The 20,866-nt window shown below is 33.7% G+C and overlaps 1 protein-coding gene across 1 annotated transcript in view; it reads left to right on the top strand.

The window, feature by feature from the left end:
• The window catches only part of LOC149776760 (polypeptide N-acetylgalactosaminyltransferase 5-like), a 44,648-nt gene that overhangs the window by 10,214 nt on the left and 13,568 nt on the right, over positions 1–20,866 (top strand). Inside the window, exons 5-8 of the mRNA XM_089941350.1 lie at positions 4,714–4,930; positions 12,694–12,997; positions 15,886–16,014; positions 16,594–16,698. Coding sequence (XP_089797476.1) covers positions 4,714–4,930; positions 12,694–12,997; positions 15,886–16,014; positions 16,594–16,698 — 755 coding nt within the window. The remainder of the gene's footprint in view (positions 1–4,713; positions 4,931–12,693; positions 12,998–15,885; positions 16,015–16,593; positions 16,699–20,866) is intronic.

Here is a 20,866-nt window from a genome sequence, read left to right as displayed (position 1 = left end):
AACCAAAGCAATTTTAAACCAAACATTCTTTTCTACCAAGTCCTGAACCACAATATTTTTTATTTCTTGCTTCGTTAAGGAAGCTTTTGCCTCAGAAAGATCATATTTTCTGGCAATCTGAATTAACTCATCTGTTTTTAAATGATCTAATTAGTCCTGGGTAGGACCTTTTGGAGAAAGCTTGCCGATTTCATTTTCGATTGCAAAAACAAGGGGAATTCAAGTTTCAAAAACAAAGGTTTCTGAAATATTTTGACCAAAATTCATAAAACCGAAAACGAGCACCCAATTATTTTGTTACTTGTTTATGGTCGATTAAACAGTAACAAAAGAAGGAATGAAAACAACAAGCATTGAAACATTCAACAAATAATTTATTTCCCTGTAAAAAACACTATAAAAAATGAACAAGTAAGAACTTACGGAGTTTAAGAATCAAATCCCCCCCCCCAAAAAAAATCCAAGAATAATCCACAAATTAAATTTTAGAAGTCCTAGTAATGAAATTATCTAATGAATAATAGTTCGAGTTCTGACAAAAAATCCAAAATAAAAGGCGATCTTGTATACTGTAGTCAGTATCAAGATCATAGGTACATTCCTTTGTGAACTACAGAAAACAATATTTCAGTGTTTGAATTCCGAATACAATTTAAATAAATGTCTTTGTCCAAGAATTCTGTATGAGCATTCAAATATTTCCAGGAAAAAGATTTAATCTTTTAGAATCCAAATAATTCGAATAAAAATTATAATATAGTTCCCAAATTTGTAACAAACACACACATTCCAGTGTAAATAAGCCCCAACTGACAAATATCTCTTTAAACAAGGGTTATACAGTAACTTGAAACGCATAACAGATTCCCGGATGAGGGTCAACTCTCCAGAATTTTAGAGAAATATTTACGTCAAAAGCACGTAGTCCCAGTATGACCTTGACAAAAGCCAATCATTTTACTCTAAGAATAAGATAAAATAAACAGTTGTTTACTATTCTCAATGATTGCCATATCAAGGTCGGGAACTAAGAAAGCTTTAGGTGTTTACAACTGAAGAGTCAAGGTCAAACTATGCTCTGAAAAATATAGAGTTCATTGTAAACAAAACTACATTTTTTTGACATGTAATGAAAATTAAAAATAAAAGGATTTTAAAACTTACAAACAATTAAAGTAAATCAAATATAAATTAAATCAAATATCCGAAACTCTGTGTGTGTGTGTGTGTGTGTGTGTGTGTCATTGTGCATTACAATACGAACGCTACTTCGTTGCACAAGAGCTTTTGGTATTATAGTATAGACACAAGTGAAACAAAAATAGAGCCATTTATTATGACTTTACATCACTGTAACATAACTACTGTCATCCATTACGAATGTAGCACTATGACCAAATAAGTCGCCCATTACTTATTCAGATCATATTAAAAGTATTTAACAAAAGGAATTATATTATCTAGTCTAAAAATATGATGAAATCTAAACATATCTCATATTTTAGTACAACATATAGGCATATAAATTACAAGCTCAAATAAATGTATTGCTGCTTTTGTTATCTCAGGACACACGCAGTTCTTTGGAAAATAGTTGTAATATATTATTTATATTTACATATAAACATTCTTCTGTGCTCAGTTAACCCCACTATACGGCGCTACCTGAAAATTTCCTCCTTGTTTTGCGTATTATTCCATTTATATTGCTTACTAATATGGAAATAGAGGATATCGGTTTAATTTCTATTGCGTGTAATTTGATGTAAACTTCCACAATTAACAATAGGATTATAATTAATGTTGCAGTTATCAGTAATAAAATTTCATATACTAAATTTTCTGAATGTCAAATTAGCTAAATCTTAATTTGATAAAGCTGCAGTGTGATATTTACGCAGAATTATAACTTATTCAACACAACATATTGAACAGAAATGGCGAGTACGCTGGAAAGCCCACTGGGTCTAAATATCTCCTCGTTATCTTGGAGATTATTTCCTTGTATCAATTCTGAGTTTCTCATGTAATAAATATGTAACGCTTCAAAACCAAAAATACAAAGTTAAATGTTTATTTCTTTATGTTGAAATTATTTTCAGACTGCAGCAGTTCATCATGCTTGATTGATGAATATAATTTATTAATTATTTCAGCATGTAATATCAAAATATTAAATAGTATGGAGAAAGAAACTTCGCCATAACGTGATCAAATAACACAGTTTTAATAATAATTTTTTTATTTTGCAATTAATAAAACAATTATAGCATTTTTTATCATCCTTAATTCTTACAGCAAAAAATAAAATAGACATTAAAGCTATCGGCGATTCCAACAATAATAATAATAATAATAATAATAATAATAATAATGATAATAATAATGATAATAATTAGTACATATTATATTTTGAAATTAGAATAATTACTTAACATATTTAATGCAATTTTATAATTTTTATTACTTTACGAACATGTTGGAAAGAACAAGAGATGAATCAAATTAGAATATCATTAGAATAACAGAAATAGTTACATAATTATATAAGTGAGTTAATGCGTAGAAACACATACATTCTGTTTCTATTTTTTTTTCTATCTTTCTTTTTAATGGTACATTATTGACTAATTGACTTTGGATTACGACGCTTTACAAGCGGGCTACCGCGGTTTATTTAAAATTCATGTCTTATTGGTAAAATATGGATTTTGAAATTCATGATTAAGGAACTTGAATAGTTCAAGTTTGATTGAATGATCCATGGTAGAGACAATAAGATTATATCGATAAAGAAAAGATAAGACTTCTATCTCGATTAGTTGGGTCGGATTTTCTGTTGCCGCTACCTATACAATTCAAGGGAAGTAAATGAGCTAGATCTTCAATTTTGTATAATTCTAGATACTCGGTAAGTTTAACAAAGCTTTTACTTCTTTATTTTTTTAAGTGGCGGTATGTTTCCGTCCTGTCTGGGTGTTCGGTAGAGGTCAGCCACTTGCAAACTGTTTAGAGCCTATAACTTTTCATCGTAACGAGTGTGTCGCGAGACATAGTTAAGGAAGTTTATAAATTTGTAATTACTTTGAAGTCATGACATAGGGACTGAGCATGCCATTACGTTTTCCAAATGGTCAGATTTTGGCTTTGAAATAGGAAAGTACGCAATCCATGATAATAAGATATTCCACGAAATTATATACAATCCTTGGCATACATGCTCGCCAACACAGACACGCACACACAGAAGTACACACACACACACACATATATATATATATATATATATATATATATATATATATATATATATATATATATATATATATATATATATATATAGTATGAGAAAGAGGGAAGTGAAACGCTAGCTGACATACACGACTGTATACACGCACGCAAACAAACACACATATATGCTCGCATGGAAACCTGCTGTGATGTAAATATAATTAAACGGGTTGATTCATTTAGAATTTGAATTGTTATACAGTTCCAGAAATAAAATTAAAAAAAAGAAAATGTAATGATTGTCTTCCTTTCTATTGGACTGCAATGATGGTGATTGAAAAGTTCTCTCACGCAGAGGATACGAAGTATATTGTGGGAATGATGTCACAGCAAATGTATGGCAACCATTAACGAGGGGTGGGACAAATTTGTATCAATACCGCTAATTATCAGTTTGAACTGTAATCATAGCCTCTTGTATATAGCCAACTACAACGAGATGAGGTTTGTTCTAGGTCTAACAAGCCATATGTTTTCAATAATCATGGATGTTCATCTATATTAGTACTTCATTTAGGCGGGCATTCTAGATTGGTCGCCCAGGCTTTCATTTCTCTAAATGACTCACTTCTTCGACAGTGCTGTCTCACTGTTACACATTAGAACCATGACTGTGGTGAGTTAGCTTAGAACGTACTCAAGTTTAGTTTCTGCTAGTAACTTATAAATAGCATCTACCTTCTGGAAGACTCCTCTATTTGTATGAGGGTTCTTTCAGCCGAACCTTATTTAGGCATGATAATGTTTCTTGATTGTATGTTATATTGCGATCTGTGTATCAGTAAGCAATTTGTAATTGTACAGTTCGTGTATAATTTGAGAGACTATTTGTTAGAATCTAATTTTATGCAAGACACGTTTCTAATCTGTCTTCCTTCCATAAAAACTCTTCCGAGAAAAGTGCTAGTCATTGTAATGTATCTTGCGTTAGAAACTAAAAGTTGCCACCTCAAAATTGCATACTAGAAGGGAACTAAAAGACCATTAAGACAAAGAAAATGAAACAATAACAATCACAATGAGCAGAAATAAACTTAAAATTGTATTACCTCTGAAACGCAAGATCATTTTTATTTTCGTGCATATAAAAGATAAGCAAATGATATGGCCTGATCAGCATTACCTTGCGATTGATTTCACAATTAACATCAATATCAATTCATAGCATGAGAACTATGGAAATGGTCACCCTAGACAGATGTTAGTAATTATGGTGTTCTGGATTAATACTTTGAGCTCTTGCATTAGTGTCCTCCATTCCTGTGAGAGCTGCCCACAAAACGCGTTTCCATAGCAAGTCATCTTGTCATCAACGCAAAACTGAGCCGTCAAATCTATCAATGTTGTTTCCATCATATGGGTGACAAGACGTATCATTTTGTCTGAATCATTTAGTACTTAACTCTTTATGACCTTCCATAGGATGGTTGGAGCCACTTCTCGATAGAATTGCCAGAAACAACACAACCGTGGTGGTTCCGGATATTAATACAATCGTTGAAGACACACTCGAGTTCGAAATGAGAGGCTGTAAATACAGTCAAGCGGGTGGATTTGATTGGAACCTCGTTTTCAACTGGCATGTTATTCCAGAGGCTGAAAGGAAGAGAAGGAGCTATAACGATTGTCTTCCCTTCAGGTGTGTAACCAAGTCACTTTGTAGGAAATTGCGAATACTCATTGGCTCAGTTAATGTATTCGTCCTAGTGTTTTATATCATTGTTACATTTGTCCGCTATCTCAGAAGCACAGTGGCTTACGGTAATGTGGTATACAGATACAAATACTTGTGTAATTTTTTTCTTTTCCTGATTGTATCCCAGTCGTCTAACCTTTGTGTCTTGACCAATAAGCTCTTCTCTGCCACTTTATTTATGCTTTTAATTGTTTCTTCATAAACCTTCTGACATTACTAGCCGTGGCGAAAACAACAAAATAGCGACAGTTTCAACGGTCTACAGTCCACACGCATGCGTTAAAGTTTTCATATGAATTCAAAAGCTACATAGCAGATATTGGTTTATTCAAAGGGAAACTGATCATGAACATAAAATGCTTTGAAAATAACAATGAAGAAATAAATCAATAGAAGAGTTATTCAACTTGGTGTCTGAGTACAAAACGGTTCCACTTGCTGTTTTGGTACAGCGGAATTCCACTTGCTGTTTAGGTACAGAGGAATTGCACTTGCTGTCTGGGTAGACAAGGATTCATCTTGCTGTTTAGGAACAGAGGAGTTAGAGTTGCTGTTTAGTTACAGAGGAATGCCACTTGATGTCTGGGTACAAAAGGATCCGATTGCTTTATAGGTACAAAGGGATTTCACTCACTATATAGGAACAAAGGAATTTCAATTACTTTGAGAACAAATTGAATCCATTTGTTTTCTGGATAGAAAAGGATTCCGCTTGCTGTCTAAGTACAAATGGATTCCATTTGCTGTTTATATACAAAGGGATTCTACCTGTTGTCTAGGTACCACGGGATTCCACTTGCTGTCTAGGTAATACGGATTCCACTTGCTCCGTTCTCATAGATGAATAAGTACGTAGTGAGCTAATAGTAGCCTTGAAATTCAACGTGTCGGACCGTCATTTATAGAACTTCTTGAGGTACACCAGTGATGTCAGAACATAGTTATAAATAATGGTTTAGAATAACTTCTTGGTCTATCGTTGCGTGTCTTCAATTATGTCATATTAAAACCTTCTGAATCAGTTTTCTAACATCATAATATATGCATTTATATTGCTTACAGTACATCCATGGTTCCATGAAATACTAATCACTTAACCGTAAGGTAGCGTTTCTTCCCTGAACCCGTCCATCTTTGGTTGTTTGTATATAACTGTGTGGGCATTTGACCTTAACATCATTGGTGTCTAATTCCATTTTTCATTAGTACTATTAACACTATAGATTCCAATAATTAGTAAAAAAGACACTATCGATTCCAATAATTAGCAATAATGACAATATGGATTCCTATCTACAGGAAGAGCACCATTTATTTATTTTCGTCATGTTTTATATGTTATATTGCACAATATTTTCAGTGTGAAATCTTGGATGCTTTGATTTGTACGTGTGGTTGTGTCCCTTTGTAAGGTCCAGTATATAATTATTAAATTGTGTTATCGTGTGTTATTGCTATTTTTGTAATTTGATCGGGCACCGCTCCGGTGGTCTAGTGGTTAGAGCGTCCGCTTAGGAATTGGGAGGTCGTGGGTTCGATCCCCGGCCAAGTCTTACAAAAATGATACTAACAGCTGCCTCGCTTGGCGCTCAGCATTAAGAGGTTAGTATTAGGACTGGTCAGCCTTATGTGAGGATAATGTGACTGGGTGGGACATCATGCTACATGTCTGCGGTATGATGCCCCAGTGCAAGACATCACTATAAACTGCCACATTGCAGACATCGTAGAGATATGACTGAACAATTGTTAGAGCTACGTTAAGTATCCAAATCACATCACAACACGTAATTCTCTCGTTTGCTGCTAGGAAGTCCTAAAAATGTTGAGGAGATATTAATATGTTTGTAATCTGTTTCATCCAAGTTAATTTAAACGTTATACACAATGCAAATATACCTGTAATATTATATGATGGAAGAACACGACACACACACTCAGATGGAGCAGAAGAGAACTTCTACATTAAATTTACAGATACATGATAAGATATCAAGTATGAGACCGACATCTACTAGAATTGATTAAATTACAATGTAATCGGATTAACTGTATGGAACATCTCTACATAGAACATCGATATTAATACAATTGATACAGAGGAACTAAATAGAATATATATAATAATACAGTGACGCAAACTATAGACATATAGTTTCCATTTTATTGTTAAACAAGTTGAACAACTCTTGTTATCTTTATATTGTAAAGAACTCAAAGGCAGACAGGCAGACTGCTTGATTTAAGCAGCGTGCTATTCTAAACGTTATAGACAGGCAGACTGTTTGATTTAAGCAGTGTACTATTCTAAAGGTTACAGACAGGCAGAATGTTTGATTTAAACAGAGTACAATTCTGAATTTAACTGAATGCATACTCTTAGTCCTGTGTCAGTCTTACATACGGAATCAAGCCCTAAAGATTGGACCAGATTTTTATGTTTATTTTCATTCCAACTTGGAAAACACATTTTAATCAATGAAATCGATATCTCAAACATATAATTATACAGAGAGAGAGAGAGATTCACACGTTCTCAAACGTTGAAGAACTGTGCAGCAAGAAAGCATATTGAAGATTGGTTTCCCCACGTTCAGACAAAAATTATCATCTTCTTCAAAGAACAATTATTACTATAAAACAGCACAATTTATTAACATTTTTTACATAGAAGCAAAACAGTCTAGTTAAAGAAAATGTCATAATTATATAAGAAATAGTTACATAACTTGGAAAGAAGCTATTATGTTCACAACAAGTCGTAATAATATTGATGCATGCTAAACCTACCTTTGCGTTTTGCTGCTGGTCGTGACCTGGTTAGCAACCTCATTGCAAGGTGATCAGATGTCTTAGCATGTCCTCGGTACCCGTGCATAATGTCTTGATTGTAAGTTCACATCGCGGATATAATATGTGCTTCGGGAAACAGAAGTGCGAATACATTTACATTACCATGGAAGTTGGACTAACGACGGAAAAAAAGCATAACAACAACCTGTTTGGGCTAACCAAGGGTAAAACTGTCTAAGATGACATTACAAAAGTTGACACAGAGAGGGCTAAAAGGGCACTTTTAATCAAGACTCTCTGCCAATTTTACTATGTGCTTGCATCTGCAGTTTTCAACATTTCTTTTTCGGGGCACATTTATTGTCAGTCCATCAAGGATTCAACTTAATTAGCAGCTTTTTACGTAGAATGACAGAGCGTCCGGCTGTATTAAAATGGTTAGCAAGATTTATACTAAAATTTCTTATGGATTTTGTGAGTATTTTTGGATTGTTTGCACCTATTACAAATGGAAATTTGACGGTTGGGATGTTAAGAAATACGTTTTTGATGTCTTTGTGTCTTCACGGGCCTCACAATTTTTTAGGTGTTGTAAGCGCGTCATTTGCGTTCGTGTCTCAGATATTGTCATCCCATTCAATCTACTCATGCTATCATCCAGACATACATTACAAAAAGATTAAGAACTCGTGAAAATAGCAGTCTCTGGCATTTGCTTTCAAATTAGAAAGCTTCTGTCTTTACATCTGTATCTCCTTACTTCTGTAGCGTGGCTTTAGTTGAACAGGACAAGCAAGAGGCAGACGTGATTGTGGTCGGTAAGTGACCATGTAGGATTCTTTCTAAATCTCTTTGAGATATACAGATTAGTCAGTAGTGTGCAAGTGCGCGCAGATACTTTTTCCTATGTTTTGGGTGTCTGGCTAGTATGTTGTCACAAACGGGATGCGATTGTTGTCAGTTTTAGCTTTGTGTCTGAGTAGTCTTTTACTGTTAATGGCCTAATATTTTAATTTAGCTATATATTCAATGTCGTTCTTGTCTCATCCTTTGTAAGTGGTCTTTGAGTTTTCTAAGCTACTTGCCGAGAACTTTCTCTTTTAAGCAGATACGTTCTTGCGAACACGTTTGCCGAATGTGAGGTTTCGGATTACGTGTTTAAGATGACTGATAGGTAAGAGATACTGACGGGAGTTGGTCAGTCTGGTATATAAGTCAGCAATTTGTGTGTCGCCCGTGCAATATTAATCAAGTATCTAATGACTGAAATGTGAAAATTTTGAGGGGATGGTGGAAATATTTAGCAAATTCAAAGGAATGGGGGTGTTGCCCCTGTGTTTCTATATATCGGCTAGCCACATCGTCAATAACTTAGGGCCTGGTGGAGTGATAATACAGGACTCAACATATATTCATCATTAAAGCTTGATAAGGTATTCTGGTCTGCGGGTTGATGGCAGAGATGGAAAGGTAGAGACGATCGTCCTAAACTTTCTGCAAGTCTTATACTTCGTCATATGGTATATTACTGTAACATTGGAAATTATATATGGCAACGAACGTGGATTTGGTATGCACATTGTTCATATGCCTTTTGTTGAAATAGTCTGTAGTAAAAAGGTATACTAAAGAGCTGTTTTTGTTCAAATAGGCGAAGTTGTAAGTCGATGACTTTTTTGTGTTCACTGTATTTAATCTATATAACGGTAGATTGCAAGAGATATTAGATCTATTCTGGATACTTTATTATATCTGGAATATAAGGCTAGAGGCGAAATATTACGCACCAATAACGATGTCTACAAACTTTAATCTGCCGAAGTATCTATATTTTTTACGAGACTAGATTATGTTGTAGCCATGTACTAATTTATAATGAACTTCTGTTGTTTTTGTTTTCATTTAGAGGAAACCTCCACATTATTTCAGATAGTGTTATTTCTTTATCGCAAAATGTCAATTCTTTTTATTTTAAACGTGTCACTCCATGTGTGCTTGTCTCTGTGTATGATAAGTGTGTGTATTTCCTTAAAAAAAGTGGAACGTATATTTACATACTGTTAATTTTTTGTGTATTCTTTGTTTATAAGATGTGTACTCGTTTCCAGCATATTTGCTCATTAAGGTGCGTATAGCACAGGAACACAATTGAAAACTTTAAAAATACTCGAAGACACTCTTGAAACTTTTTTCTGATAACTAACATGAAAACCGTAACTGTGCACCAAACTCTTTATCTACTCCTATGCATCACCATAGGTTGGTTAGTGCCGTTACTTGATCGGATTGCCAGGAATGAAACCACGGTGGTAGTACCAATCATTGATACCATAAGTGACACTGACCTTAGGATAAGTTTTCATTCAGCCAAATGGTACCATGCTGGAGGCTTTGATTGGAATCTTCTATTTGATTGGCACCCGGTTCCGGAAGCAGAGAGGAAGAGGCGGAACTACATAGACTATCTCCCATTCAGGTTGGTCTGTGGGCATTGGCTGTGACACGCTTTGAGCTTAAACATTAGGATCGCATTCTGCTGCTCAGATGAATAGGTATCTTGCTTTTCTTTGGTAGCAGGCTAGAAAGCATGTCAAACAGCAGGCTAGAAAGCATGTCAAAGAAAGCCTAGTAAGTGCTGAAGTGCTGACGTACTTGTTGTCCAGTTCATTTCTGAACATATAAATTCGTCCGTCATATAAAATATTACCTTGCATCGCAAATATAGTTGCGTATTGTAATGCCTTTTTTATTGACATGGTTATCTTTTACTTGTATCTTTTGCCACAAGCAAGATTAATTTCATTTTTGCATGGCTTATTTCAACATTTTAATAATAAGATTATTGCTTGCATATTTTCTGGATTTCACCAGCATAAGTAAAGTCTGGACCTAGACTTGTATATAATCCAGAGATTTGATATCCTGAAATTTAAGTTTGATTTAAAACTGAACAATCAAATTTTATAACTCTAGACTTAGCTATAACACTTCCTTGGGAGGGGGAGCTAACCTATTGATTGACATGTAATAATTAGTATAAAACAGACACCCTATCATGTGATGACTGTACAACTAAAGGGACGAAAATTATTGTTAGTCACTAACACTTTTATCATTTTGACGGTATTTACACGGATATTCCAGGATGTTGGTTGAGATAAAATACCAAACCTTTAAGCGATCCTTGGACGGGTCAAGAAGTCATGGTTTTAGGATGCATACAAAGACAAAGGGCAGGAAATGGAAAAATGTCCTAAAATAATTCAACGCCAATCTAACAAATGAAAATTGAGACAAACAAAAACCGCTTAATGACGTGATTTACAAAAGAAAAATGTCTACAACAACCGAAAATCTAAAAAGCAACGTTGCTTCTTAAAAAAGAGATCTAGTTCATTTTATCGAAAAAGAATAATTATTTTTATTTTCTAAAATAACAAGAAACTCGTTACACTTTCCTATTTTGAACCATGTGGTGTTTTACCTTATTTTCACTGACTCGATTTAAATACTCGATTATACAAACAAATTAAAGCTAAAAGAAATTAAGTTACGTTATTGGTATATGTGTTTCTACATGTAACTAATCTAAATTCTCTTTAAAAACTTCACTGTTAAACGTTTGGTAATCACAGAAAGAAAGCTATACTTTCTTAAAGCGATAAGATATTCCTTAGTACGCATATCTTGACTTCATTTGATCGACTGCTGCTAGTATTTTTAGATCACAAATTCTTTGCATGCCGTATTTGTATTGTATGAACTCTTGCACATTTTTGCAGCACGGTTTCGCTTTTATTAATAAGCACTGCAATCAAAGTTCGCTTGAATGACCTTAGTATGCATCTTCACGCTGTATATCTTTTTATATATCGAACTTTGACTTTGATTCTGATTTTCTTTTTTCAGTTTCTTAATATTCATGGTATTGTATTTGCCGTAGTATTAGGAGAGCAACATACAATTAGAGCTGTGGATTTTACTTTTTCCCTTTTCCCACACTTTCGTCATTAAATTTTCTTTTTCCAAAAGATTTTTTCAGAATATAAATCGAGGTGTTATGTTTTAAACTGTTATCTAGTTCATACTGATGTAAGCCTCACTCGACCAGGACTTGCGCTGACTGGGCTCTTTCGAGATTAAAAAAATTGAAGATAGCAGTCCGAGGAAACAACCAGCAAAAACTCCTCTCTCTTTTGAGAGTTGTTTACATTAAACGGATAAGTTTCTATCTCATTGTGAAAATGTTGACATAATCGATATTATGACACCATACTGTACAACTGGTAAACGCCAAACTATACAGCTTTTACATCACTCAGTTTGACTGACATAAAAAAATGAACACAACTCAATTAGTTTTAATTAACGCATATAGTAAATAGTAATGCTCTTCATTTTTAAATCACGGCAAAATGTTGAAATATGACATGTATTCTTGTTAATGTTAAGAAAATGATCAAGTTAAAAATCGATGACGAAGATTGCAAATTATTCTCAACCGTATTTCCCTCTAATACCATGGATGTGCTCAAAATTAACACTTGTAAAAATATCGATCTATAAAGATTAACTGCTTGCTGCAGATGGTACATACTTTGTTAGCATGATGGCATCTAACAGTATAGAGTGTAATGAATCATCGGTCTAATATATTTCGTTCATGTGTTTTCTTGTTATCCCTTAAATTTAGTTGTTTGCTAGGCAGCGTGAAATAAATATAGCCATTGAGTAGATCCCTATTACCACTAGAGAAGTAAATACGTTAAATATGTTTTTGCAAATGAGAGAGACTTTTGAGGTGTTATATATATATATATTATATATATATATATATATATATATATATATATATATATATATATATATATATATATATATATATATATATATATATATCTTTAATAAACTAGGACTCCGACAATGGCAGGTGGTTTATTTGCCATCAGCAGAAAATTCTTCGAAAAACTAGGAAAGTACGATCCTGGTTTCGATATCTGGGGAGGAGAGAATTTAGAACTCTCTTTCAAAACCTGGATGTGTGGGGGAACTTTGGAGACGGTTCCATGTTCACACGTCGGCCATATCTTCCGGAAGAGGAGCCCTTACAAATGGCGTGGCGACGTTGACGTCCTGAAACGGAACACCGTCAGACTGGCTGAAGTGTGGTTGGATGAATTTAAGGAATTTTACTACGACAGAATCAACCATAATCTGGTAAGAGGATAGAGCAAGGCATGATTCAATATGGAACATTTTGAAGAAGTTCCTCTTTTCTTTTTAGTCGAACTCTCTTTCCATACTCGTATATATATATATATTCCAATCTTTCCTTTTTTCTGAAATGATGGGGGCTGAAATCGGCCAGATTTTAGAAGTAGGATTATATTTTTAATCAACAATATATTCAAACGTACTCACGCATTGTTTAATCTGAGTCATTAAATGGGCGGTTCGGAAGAGGACCTACATGATGCAATTAAAGGAAAATTAGTACATGCTTATATGGCTACACGGTCACAATAGTGTGTTAAATTACTCCAAATACATGAACAAATAAAACCTGAAGCACATAAAATCACACAATCTTCTCTAAATCATACGTAGTAATAACTAAAATGTTACAATATCGAGAAAAAAAGTGTTTCTTATTGTTACGACTCTATGGTGTCAAATTACGTAACAGAAAAAGAACAACCAACAACTTATGATAAACAGCAAATAAATTAATTCTCTGGGTTATAAAATGAATTGAAGAGGAACTTACATTTTTATGAATTAAATCCAAGATACTAATGCAAAGTAATATTACAAGTTCAAAAGAGTGTTTAGAATCAATTTGGGTATTGTGCTGATGTACCACTAGCCTAGAATGTATTGAATTGCCAACAGTCATGGTCTATGCAAATGTAGTTGTCTATAACTCAGTTCAATTAATTCACAATAATCAAATAGCAGTGTTGAGCCACACAGTACAGTAATTCAAGCACTTTGCAATTCAATAAATGATTATAATCAATAACTCTTTTCAAGTTAAATCTAAATGTAAGCACAACATTACAAAATCTGTATTCTGCTATTGAAACAATAACAATTACTAGGAAATAGGAATTATAAATGAATTAATTATCTCTTTATGTACATCTCCACGACTTTGTTACAACTATCTGTCGCAATTCATCCACGTGATGTATTTAAGAATACCTACTTTATGTCGAACTCCATCCTACCTTAAATATGTTGCAGTACTGAACCATCTAATCAGAGAACTACACCAAAACTTGTCGACAGGTTCATTGTCTAAGCTGACTTTAAAACTAGTAAGGACCTATTTATAGCTCTATTTACAAACAAAATCTACAGTTATGAATCAAAAAGTCAAACACACATTGCAGATTTACATTACACATTTTAAAGCCAGACATACTCGTACTAAGAGAAGCAACAATATATATATATATATATATATATATATATATATATATATATATATATATATATATATATATATATATATATATATAACAGCGTCAGTGGAAAAGTCGAAATTAATTGCATGCTAATGCTATGGGAAATTATCCTTATTCCCGTGATGGTTAGACTGATTTCGCGTGATTGCTTCTTCAGTCAGCGTTGTATTATGCGAGAAATAGTCAGCACGATTTTAGCACATCAGAATTTCAGTCCCTTTAACAAGACCCAGGTGGGCATGAGATTGTTCATCTGATTGACATCTGCCTAATAACAACATGTAATGGCTGTTGGCCTAAAATATTGGCAAGTAAAATGCCTTCTGTATAAATTTCTTCCTATGCAGACAGTTGTATAACTCGTAAAAAGTGGTTTCAATGACTCAAAGTATTTCCTGATATTGCCGTTGTTTATTTTTATTTTTTTACTTAATTATTTTTATTTCATTATAGTATTATAATTTTGTAGTATGGGTTGGGGTGGGAAGTATAGTATCTTATGCTTATTTGATGGATCCTTACACTTGTTTATCCAACATTGAAACACCTCTATGGTTTTCTGTTTCTGACCGCGTGGGTCATTAGAAACGTTTCTGGATGAAGTAGCCTACACGATCCATCCTACACATACGCCATCCCATCGAATAATGTCTGGTTGTGTAACTCTACTAATTGAGTGTGAGATATAGGTGTTGCTAGCTGCAATAACGAGCTGCAAATTGAGTCTAATGGCTAGACAGATTGGTTGCGTTTGGGGAAATTATTATGAAAGTACCTGCATATCTGAGAAAATAAATGCTTACGTCCAAAGTAACATGTTCCTTGTCCCGCTTTACATCCACAGCAGTGACGATTTCAGTACAATTGTAGTATTTCCATTTTAATGAAGTGTCTTCACCATAACGGATGAGGCATGGAAACGTCACTCTAGGTTATATATATATATATATATATATATATATATATATATATATATATATATATATATATATATATATATATATAATAAATAAATAAATATATCGAATGTCGAATCTTTGCCATAAAAGGGAGGCAGAATGGCTACGCCAATTTAACCGAACTATGTCCCCAATGGAAGAGATGCGAAGATTACGTCATATGGGTCTGTATTAATTCAGAGGCTAATAAAGATATATCCTTAGGCCAGTGGCCGTTACAAGGGTATTTTGCGCCCTAGATAAGCAGTCCACGTTGCGCCCCTAAAAAGTTCGTTCATGGTAATACATGTTGAACTTGAAAATTTCATAATTTGGTTATTTATTCTACATATCTAATGATAATAATCGAAAGTTATCACAGTGTACTTTGATTTTGGCGTTATCCCCCTTCAAATCATGCCGCCATACTTCGCCTATTGTATTAAACCGGCCCTGCTTAGGCCCTCATATTTTCTAATCCCTCTTTAGGGTACTCCATCTTATATTCAAGTTCTGTTTGATGAATTTAATTTGAGTGGAATAAAATTTGTTTATTTGCATAGGTAACTAAATAAACATGACTGTAAATATTTTCTGGAAATATGCAGTGCATATTTAGGCCCTTGCCACCTATTACCTTAGAACCCTTATGACCTTAATCTGGCCACGATGTCATAGGTTACATTCTTCTCATTAGGGCGACTATGGCGATATAAGTGACAGGATTACTCTTCGCGAAAACTTACAGTGCAAGAGTTTCAGATGGTACCTCAACAACGTCTACCCGGAACTGTTTATACCATCGGACTCAAAAGCATCAGGGGAGGTAAATACGTTTCATCATTGGACTGAGTTTCCTACACTAGAAGCAAACAAATAAACAACATAAATATATAATAAGATGATGTCAGAAAGGAAACAATACAAACAATTAGGAAGGGAAATTTCATAAACTTGAGGATGATTAAAGAACATTATAGTACTATTAAATTATCGAGATTTGATCTGACAAATTGTAGGAAATTAAAATGTCTTCTTTATAACTACTGTTTCTTTCTTTACGTGCTGGCAAAGGTTAAAATGTCGCATATTATCATTTTTTATTAATCAAATGGATTGTTTAAACTTGACCACACCTTCTGTCACCAACGAAAAGCAGTTATTGCCTTATAATTTCATACTTCCAGTCTCCCGTTTCAGTCTTACATGTAAAGGAAAATATTAAATGTATTCTTCACAAATTCGTAAAGCTTAAGGGAATAGCATGGCATGTGCCATCATATACGTTCTGGTACAACTGCATGCATTATGATTGTCTAAATGTATGCATATATAGAAGAAACAAAACTAGATTGACATGGATAGACTTTAGAGTTTGTCAACGTTCTTTCTTTTCTAATGACAGATACGAAGCAAGGTAAAACCAATGTGTGCTGATGGAAATGTGGAAGCAAATCAGTTGAACAAACCTTTAATATCGTATCCCTGTCATGGTGATGGTGGTAATCAGGTAAGAAATTACTGGTGTAGACCTCTCTCTCTCTCTCTCTCTCTCTCGATTAAAGTATTCATGCTATTCAATGTCAACAATATATAGACCTAAACAATGATATGGGAACTTCTAGAACTTCCACATGAGAAGGCTTATATGCCAAGGCAAACGAACCATCACTTTATCTAAACGAACGTAACTTATTTTATTAACCCCGTAAAAGGTTGACCACTGGGTCGGTGAACCATCCCAAGGTCACCTTGCAATCAAACATTTCTGGTTATCATAGGACCTAGGAATAATAAATCTTATCTACAGAAAAAGAAAATACACACAGACACACACACATACACACACGCATGCATATACACATGCATATGGCACACAGTCTAGGTGACAATGACTTTGTGATATTACAGTATTTCTTTCCTGTTTACCATCCAGTCAAATACAAGTTACGTGTTCATTATTGAGGTCCATTTTTGAAGTAATTGGTCCTCTTTGTTATTTACCTTAGCAGTGTATTTTTCAATGTTTTTATGTATTGCAACTATTTGCTTAAAAGCAAAACTAAGAAGGATTTTTCATATTGAATCTGCAAGTATAGATATAATATTTTGCCAAAATAAGCAGGAAATTACACAAACTGTCCAGTTGTTCACTGCCTAAGAATGTTTCTTTTTTTGACAAATGTACAATGTTTGGGCAAAAATGTGCAAAACTTCAATGAAACGGTACCAAATCTGTGAAGTAATATTACAATCATAAAAGGGATGCTCAATACTTTCATTTTCACTCTTATAGAAAGTACATTTGTTTTCGTCTAATATATTAATTTTTTTCAAAAAATCACATTTGTTTTCATCTAATATATTAATTATTTTCAAAAAATCGTTAGTAGCGATTATTCTATGGATTAATGTATAGTTAAAACAGATCAACTTGGTATCCTTGGTTCAGCATTTTGCCCGGCTATAAATTTCAGACCACTCCTCACTACTTATATTTGTATTAAATACTTGCATCCAAGTTTCTTGCTTAGTAATGTGTTGCCTTTTAGCTTTTTTTTAAAACGATCTTTGTAAACAAACTTCAATGACTTTTGGTTTTGCAAGTTCATTATTCTATCCGCCTGCTTATCAAAATTATTATGTACTAAATGTTTTTTTTATGGCGTCTTTCCATGCTTTTGGAATTTTGAATATTAAGGAGATTTCAAGAAATCGTCACTTTTAGTTTCTTTTGTTTTATTATTCAAATGGTATTAAATTACCGTGATCATCTACTAGATAACTCGGAATTTCAAACCGCCTCTATCCAAGATGTGTATTCGTAGAACATTTGGAGGGGGGGGGGGGGAATTTAAAATGCTCATGGATAGATACTCGTTAGGACTTTGCGGTTATTCTTTCAATTTGATACTGCCAAAATCATATCTCTTCAAACATTATTTGCAATGAACTTACTAAATTCTACTAATTTCCATCACTCTAAATTCCAAATATCCTCTTTATTTCTGAGTATAGTAGTATTGACTAACTTCTGTCACGTTCCATTTTCCTTTTCCAGCCATATTTTTACCGATTTTAGCTTAATACACCTAATGAATGAAAATTTGTGTATCATATTTAGTCCTCCCTCGTTTTCGGGGGAAACTAGTATATCACGTTTTATTTTCTCTACATTTCACTCCATACAAACATAAATAATGTGCGATTTTGTTCTGCTTCAACTATCGCAGATGGGTTTGGAAATGCTGAAAAAAGATGTATGAATATGGGCAAAACAGAGGTGTTTACAGCAATTACATTACCAACTATTGACCGATGTCTTTGACTCTAACTTGCCAGTATTCGTTTTGCCTTTGTTAGTTTCTTCATATAATTTATTTCCACCGTTTGGTATAAATCTGGAGCAAACGCTATTCCAAGGAGTGTAGAGTTAGAAGAGGACCAAATTAGGCCCATTTCGGGACATATTCTTTCATTAGAAAATTTCCTGTTTCCAATCCAAATAGCTTTTGTTTATTTTATGTCTGTTTTCTTTCTAAATTTGGTCCATGATATCGTATAATAGCCTGGCATTTTCTCTAATTAATATACCCTTCTTATATCATTTTTAAGTAACACTGATTATTCATGGAAGAACATTTTTAATCCTAGCTGCAATGGCTCCAAAGCAGTCTGATAGTCAACATTTAAAAGTAATATTGATCTCCGGTTTTAAAATATCTTCTGTCTTTTTGTTTCTTTGGTAGATATGTGATGACGTCTTGAGTCTGAAAATCTGATAGTATATCCGTTATGTATTGATCTACATATAAATCATCCAAGAAACTTCCAAAAGAATTTATAGAACGCTACAGTGTATCCATCCGAGCCAGGATTTTTTTTCCATTTTCCATCCGTTTTAGAGACGTACCGAATTCGTTGATTGTAAGCAGTCCCTCACATGATTTTCTTTCCTCTTGACTAATTTTAATATTGTGATTCAAAAATTATTTCAAGTTTCATGAGTAGCCTCATCATCAAGCTGAGCAATTCTACTTTTGTACAATTCCATATAAAACTGTTTTGGGGTTTCTGAAATCTCTATTTTAGTCAGGTATATTTGTCCCATCATCTAAAATAATATCCTTTATTATCTTATTGTCATCGCTTTTTTTCAAGATTTAAAAAGTACTTTGTGCTTTTTTCCCCAAATTCATACCATCAAATCGTTAGATCTTAATAAACACCTTCTATGTATGTTTTCACAGATTCCTCTAATTCCGCTTGTTTTTCTCTAAATTTTCCAGAGTTTCCCCATCTCTGTTATTCGACAGTCCCCTGAATTTCTATTATTTCCTACTCAATTGTCTTTAATTTTACTCGTTTCTCGTTTGTTTTCCTAACAGAATAACATAAAGTTTCAGATCTTATTTTCATTTTTAAAATTTCAAAGAACATTTGATCATTACAGGAAAGAGAAACATGGAGACAGTCATCTTTATTTTCCCCTGCACAATCTTTATTTACAGTGTCAGTTATACACATTTGACCAAATCAGTATACTTAATGTCCCTCAACAGTTTGGCATTCAATTTCCAATATCCTTTTCCCCTTGGACACGTTGAAAAAGCCATGCTCAAAACAATAGCTAAATGATCAATCTTATACCCTGGTAAGAACCACGCATCAGCTGTATTCATATGAATGTCATCCGATACAAGAACGTAATCTAATATAATTAGTTTTGATGGAGACCTTTGCCTTCAGGTATACATCTTCATGTCTTGATTGGAATTTCACCAGGTCTCAATTAATTCCAATTAGTTTTTCCGGTCTTGAATCGCTGTTCTAGACTGTTGGTGTTTATCATGTAAAATATTATATGTATCCAAATCTACGTCTTGAACATTGTTCCAGTCTCCGCACATTATAATTGATGAGTTCTCAAATATTAAGATCTCCTCCTTTAACTTTCTAAAAAAGCTAGGATTATCATCATTATAACCAAACAAATTCACGAGGGTTATTATGTTGCCATTATTTGTAATATCAAAAACAATAAATCGCCCTTGACTATCACATCTTTCTCTATGAATTATACATTCCAAAGTATTTCTAAAACATCTTGCAACCCCAGCACTATTACATTTGTATCCCAATTCAGCTGTCCAATATATTTCATACTTCTTTGTACTATAAGTTTCTTGCAAGCATACTATAGATACATTATTTTGTTTTACCCAGTGGAAAATGTCCCTTCGTTTAAAGACTGTACCTTGCAGGCCTCTAACATTTAAAAACATAATTTGTATGTTATTATCTGCAGAAATGCAGAAATGTTACATATACATGTTCTTGCACAGGAATGTATGAAGTAATTATCACATATGCATGGCTTTCACACTCACACTCACACAGAATACAAACGTCCATTATAAAATCATCCATGGTGTTACAGTACATGATGTAGATTGGGCTGCAGTTAACATTGATACAGTATAAGATAGACAACAACTGAAGCAACTCCATTTGCTATAACTCTTATGCCCCTACGACGGACCTTTCCGGAGCTAAAACAGTTTTGTAAACCAATAGACACAGATTAATGAGAGTATAAATTGCAAAATAATGAATGAAAGAAGGGGTAAAAGGGAAGAAAAAGAAGGGATGGATGAGAGCATACATGGAAGTGGTGG

Source organism: Sinohyriopsis cumingii, chromosome 18, assembly GCF_028554795.1.
Source record: "Sinohyriopsis cumingii isolate HCF-2022 chromosome 18, ASM2855479v2, whole genome shotgun sequence".
Taxonomy (NCBI): domain Eukaryota; kingdom Metazoa; phylum Mollusca; class Bivalvia; order Unionida; family Unionidae; genus Sinohyriopsis; species Sinohyriopsis cumingii.
This window is presented reverse-complemented; position numbering and strand designations above follow the sequence as displayed.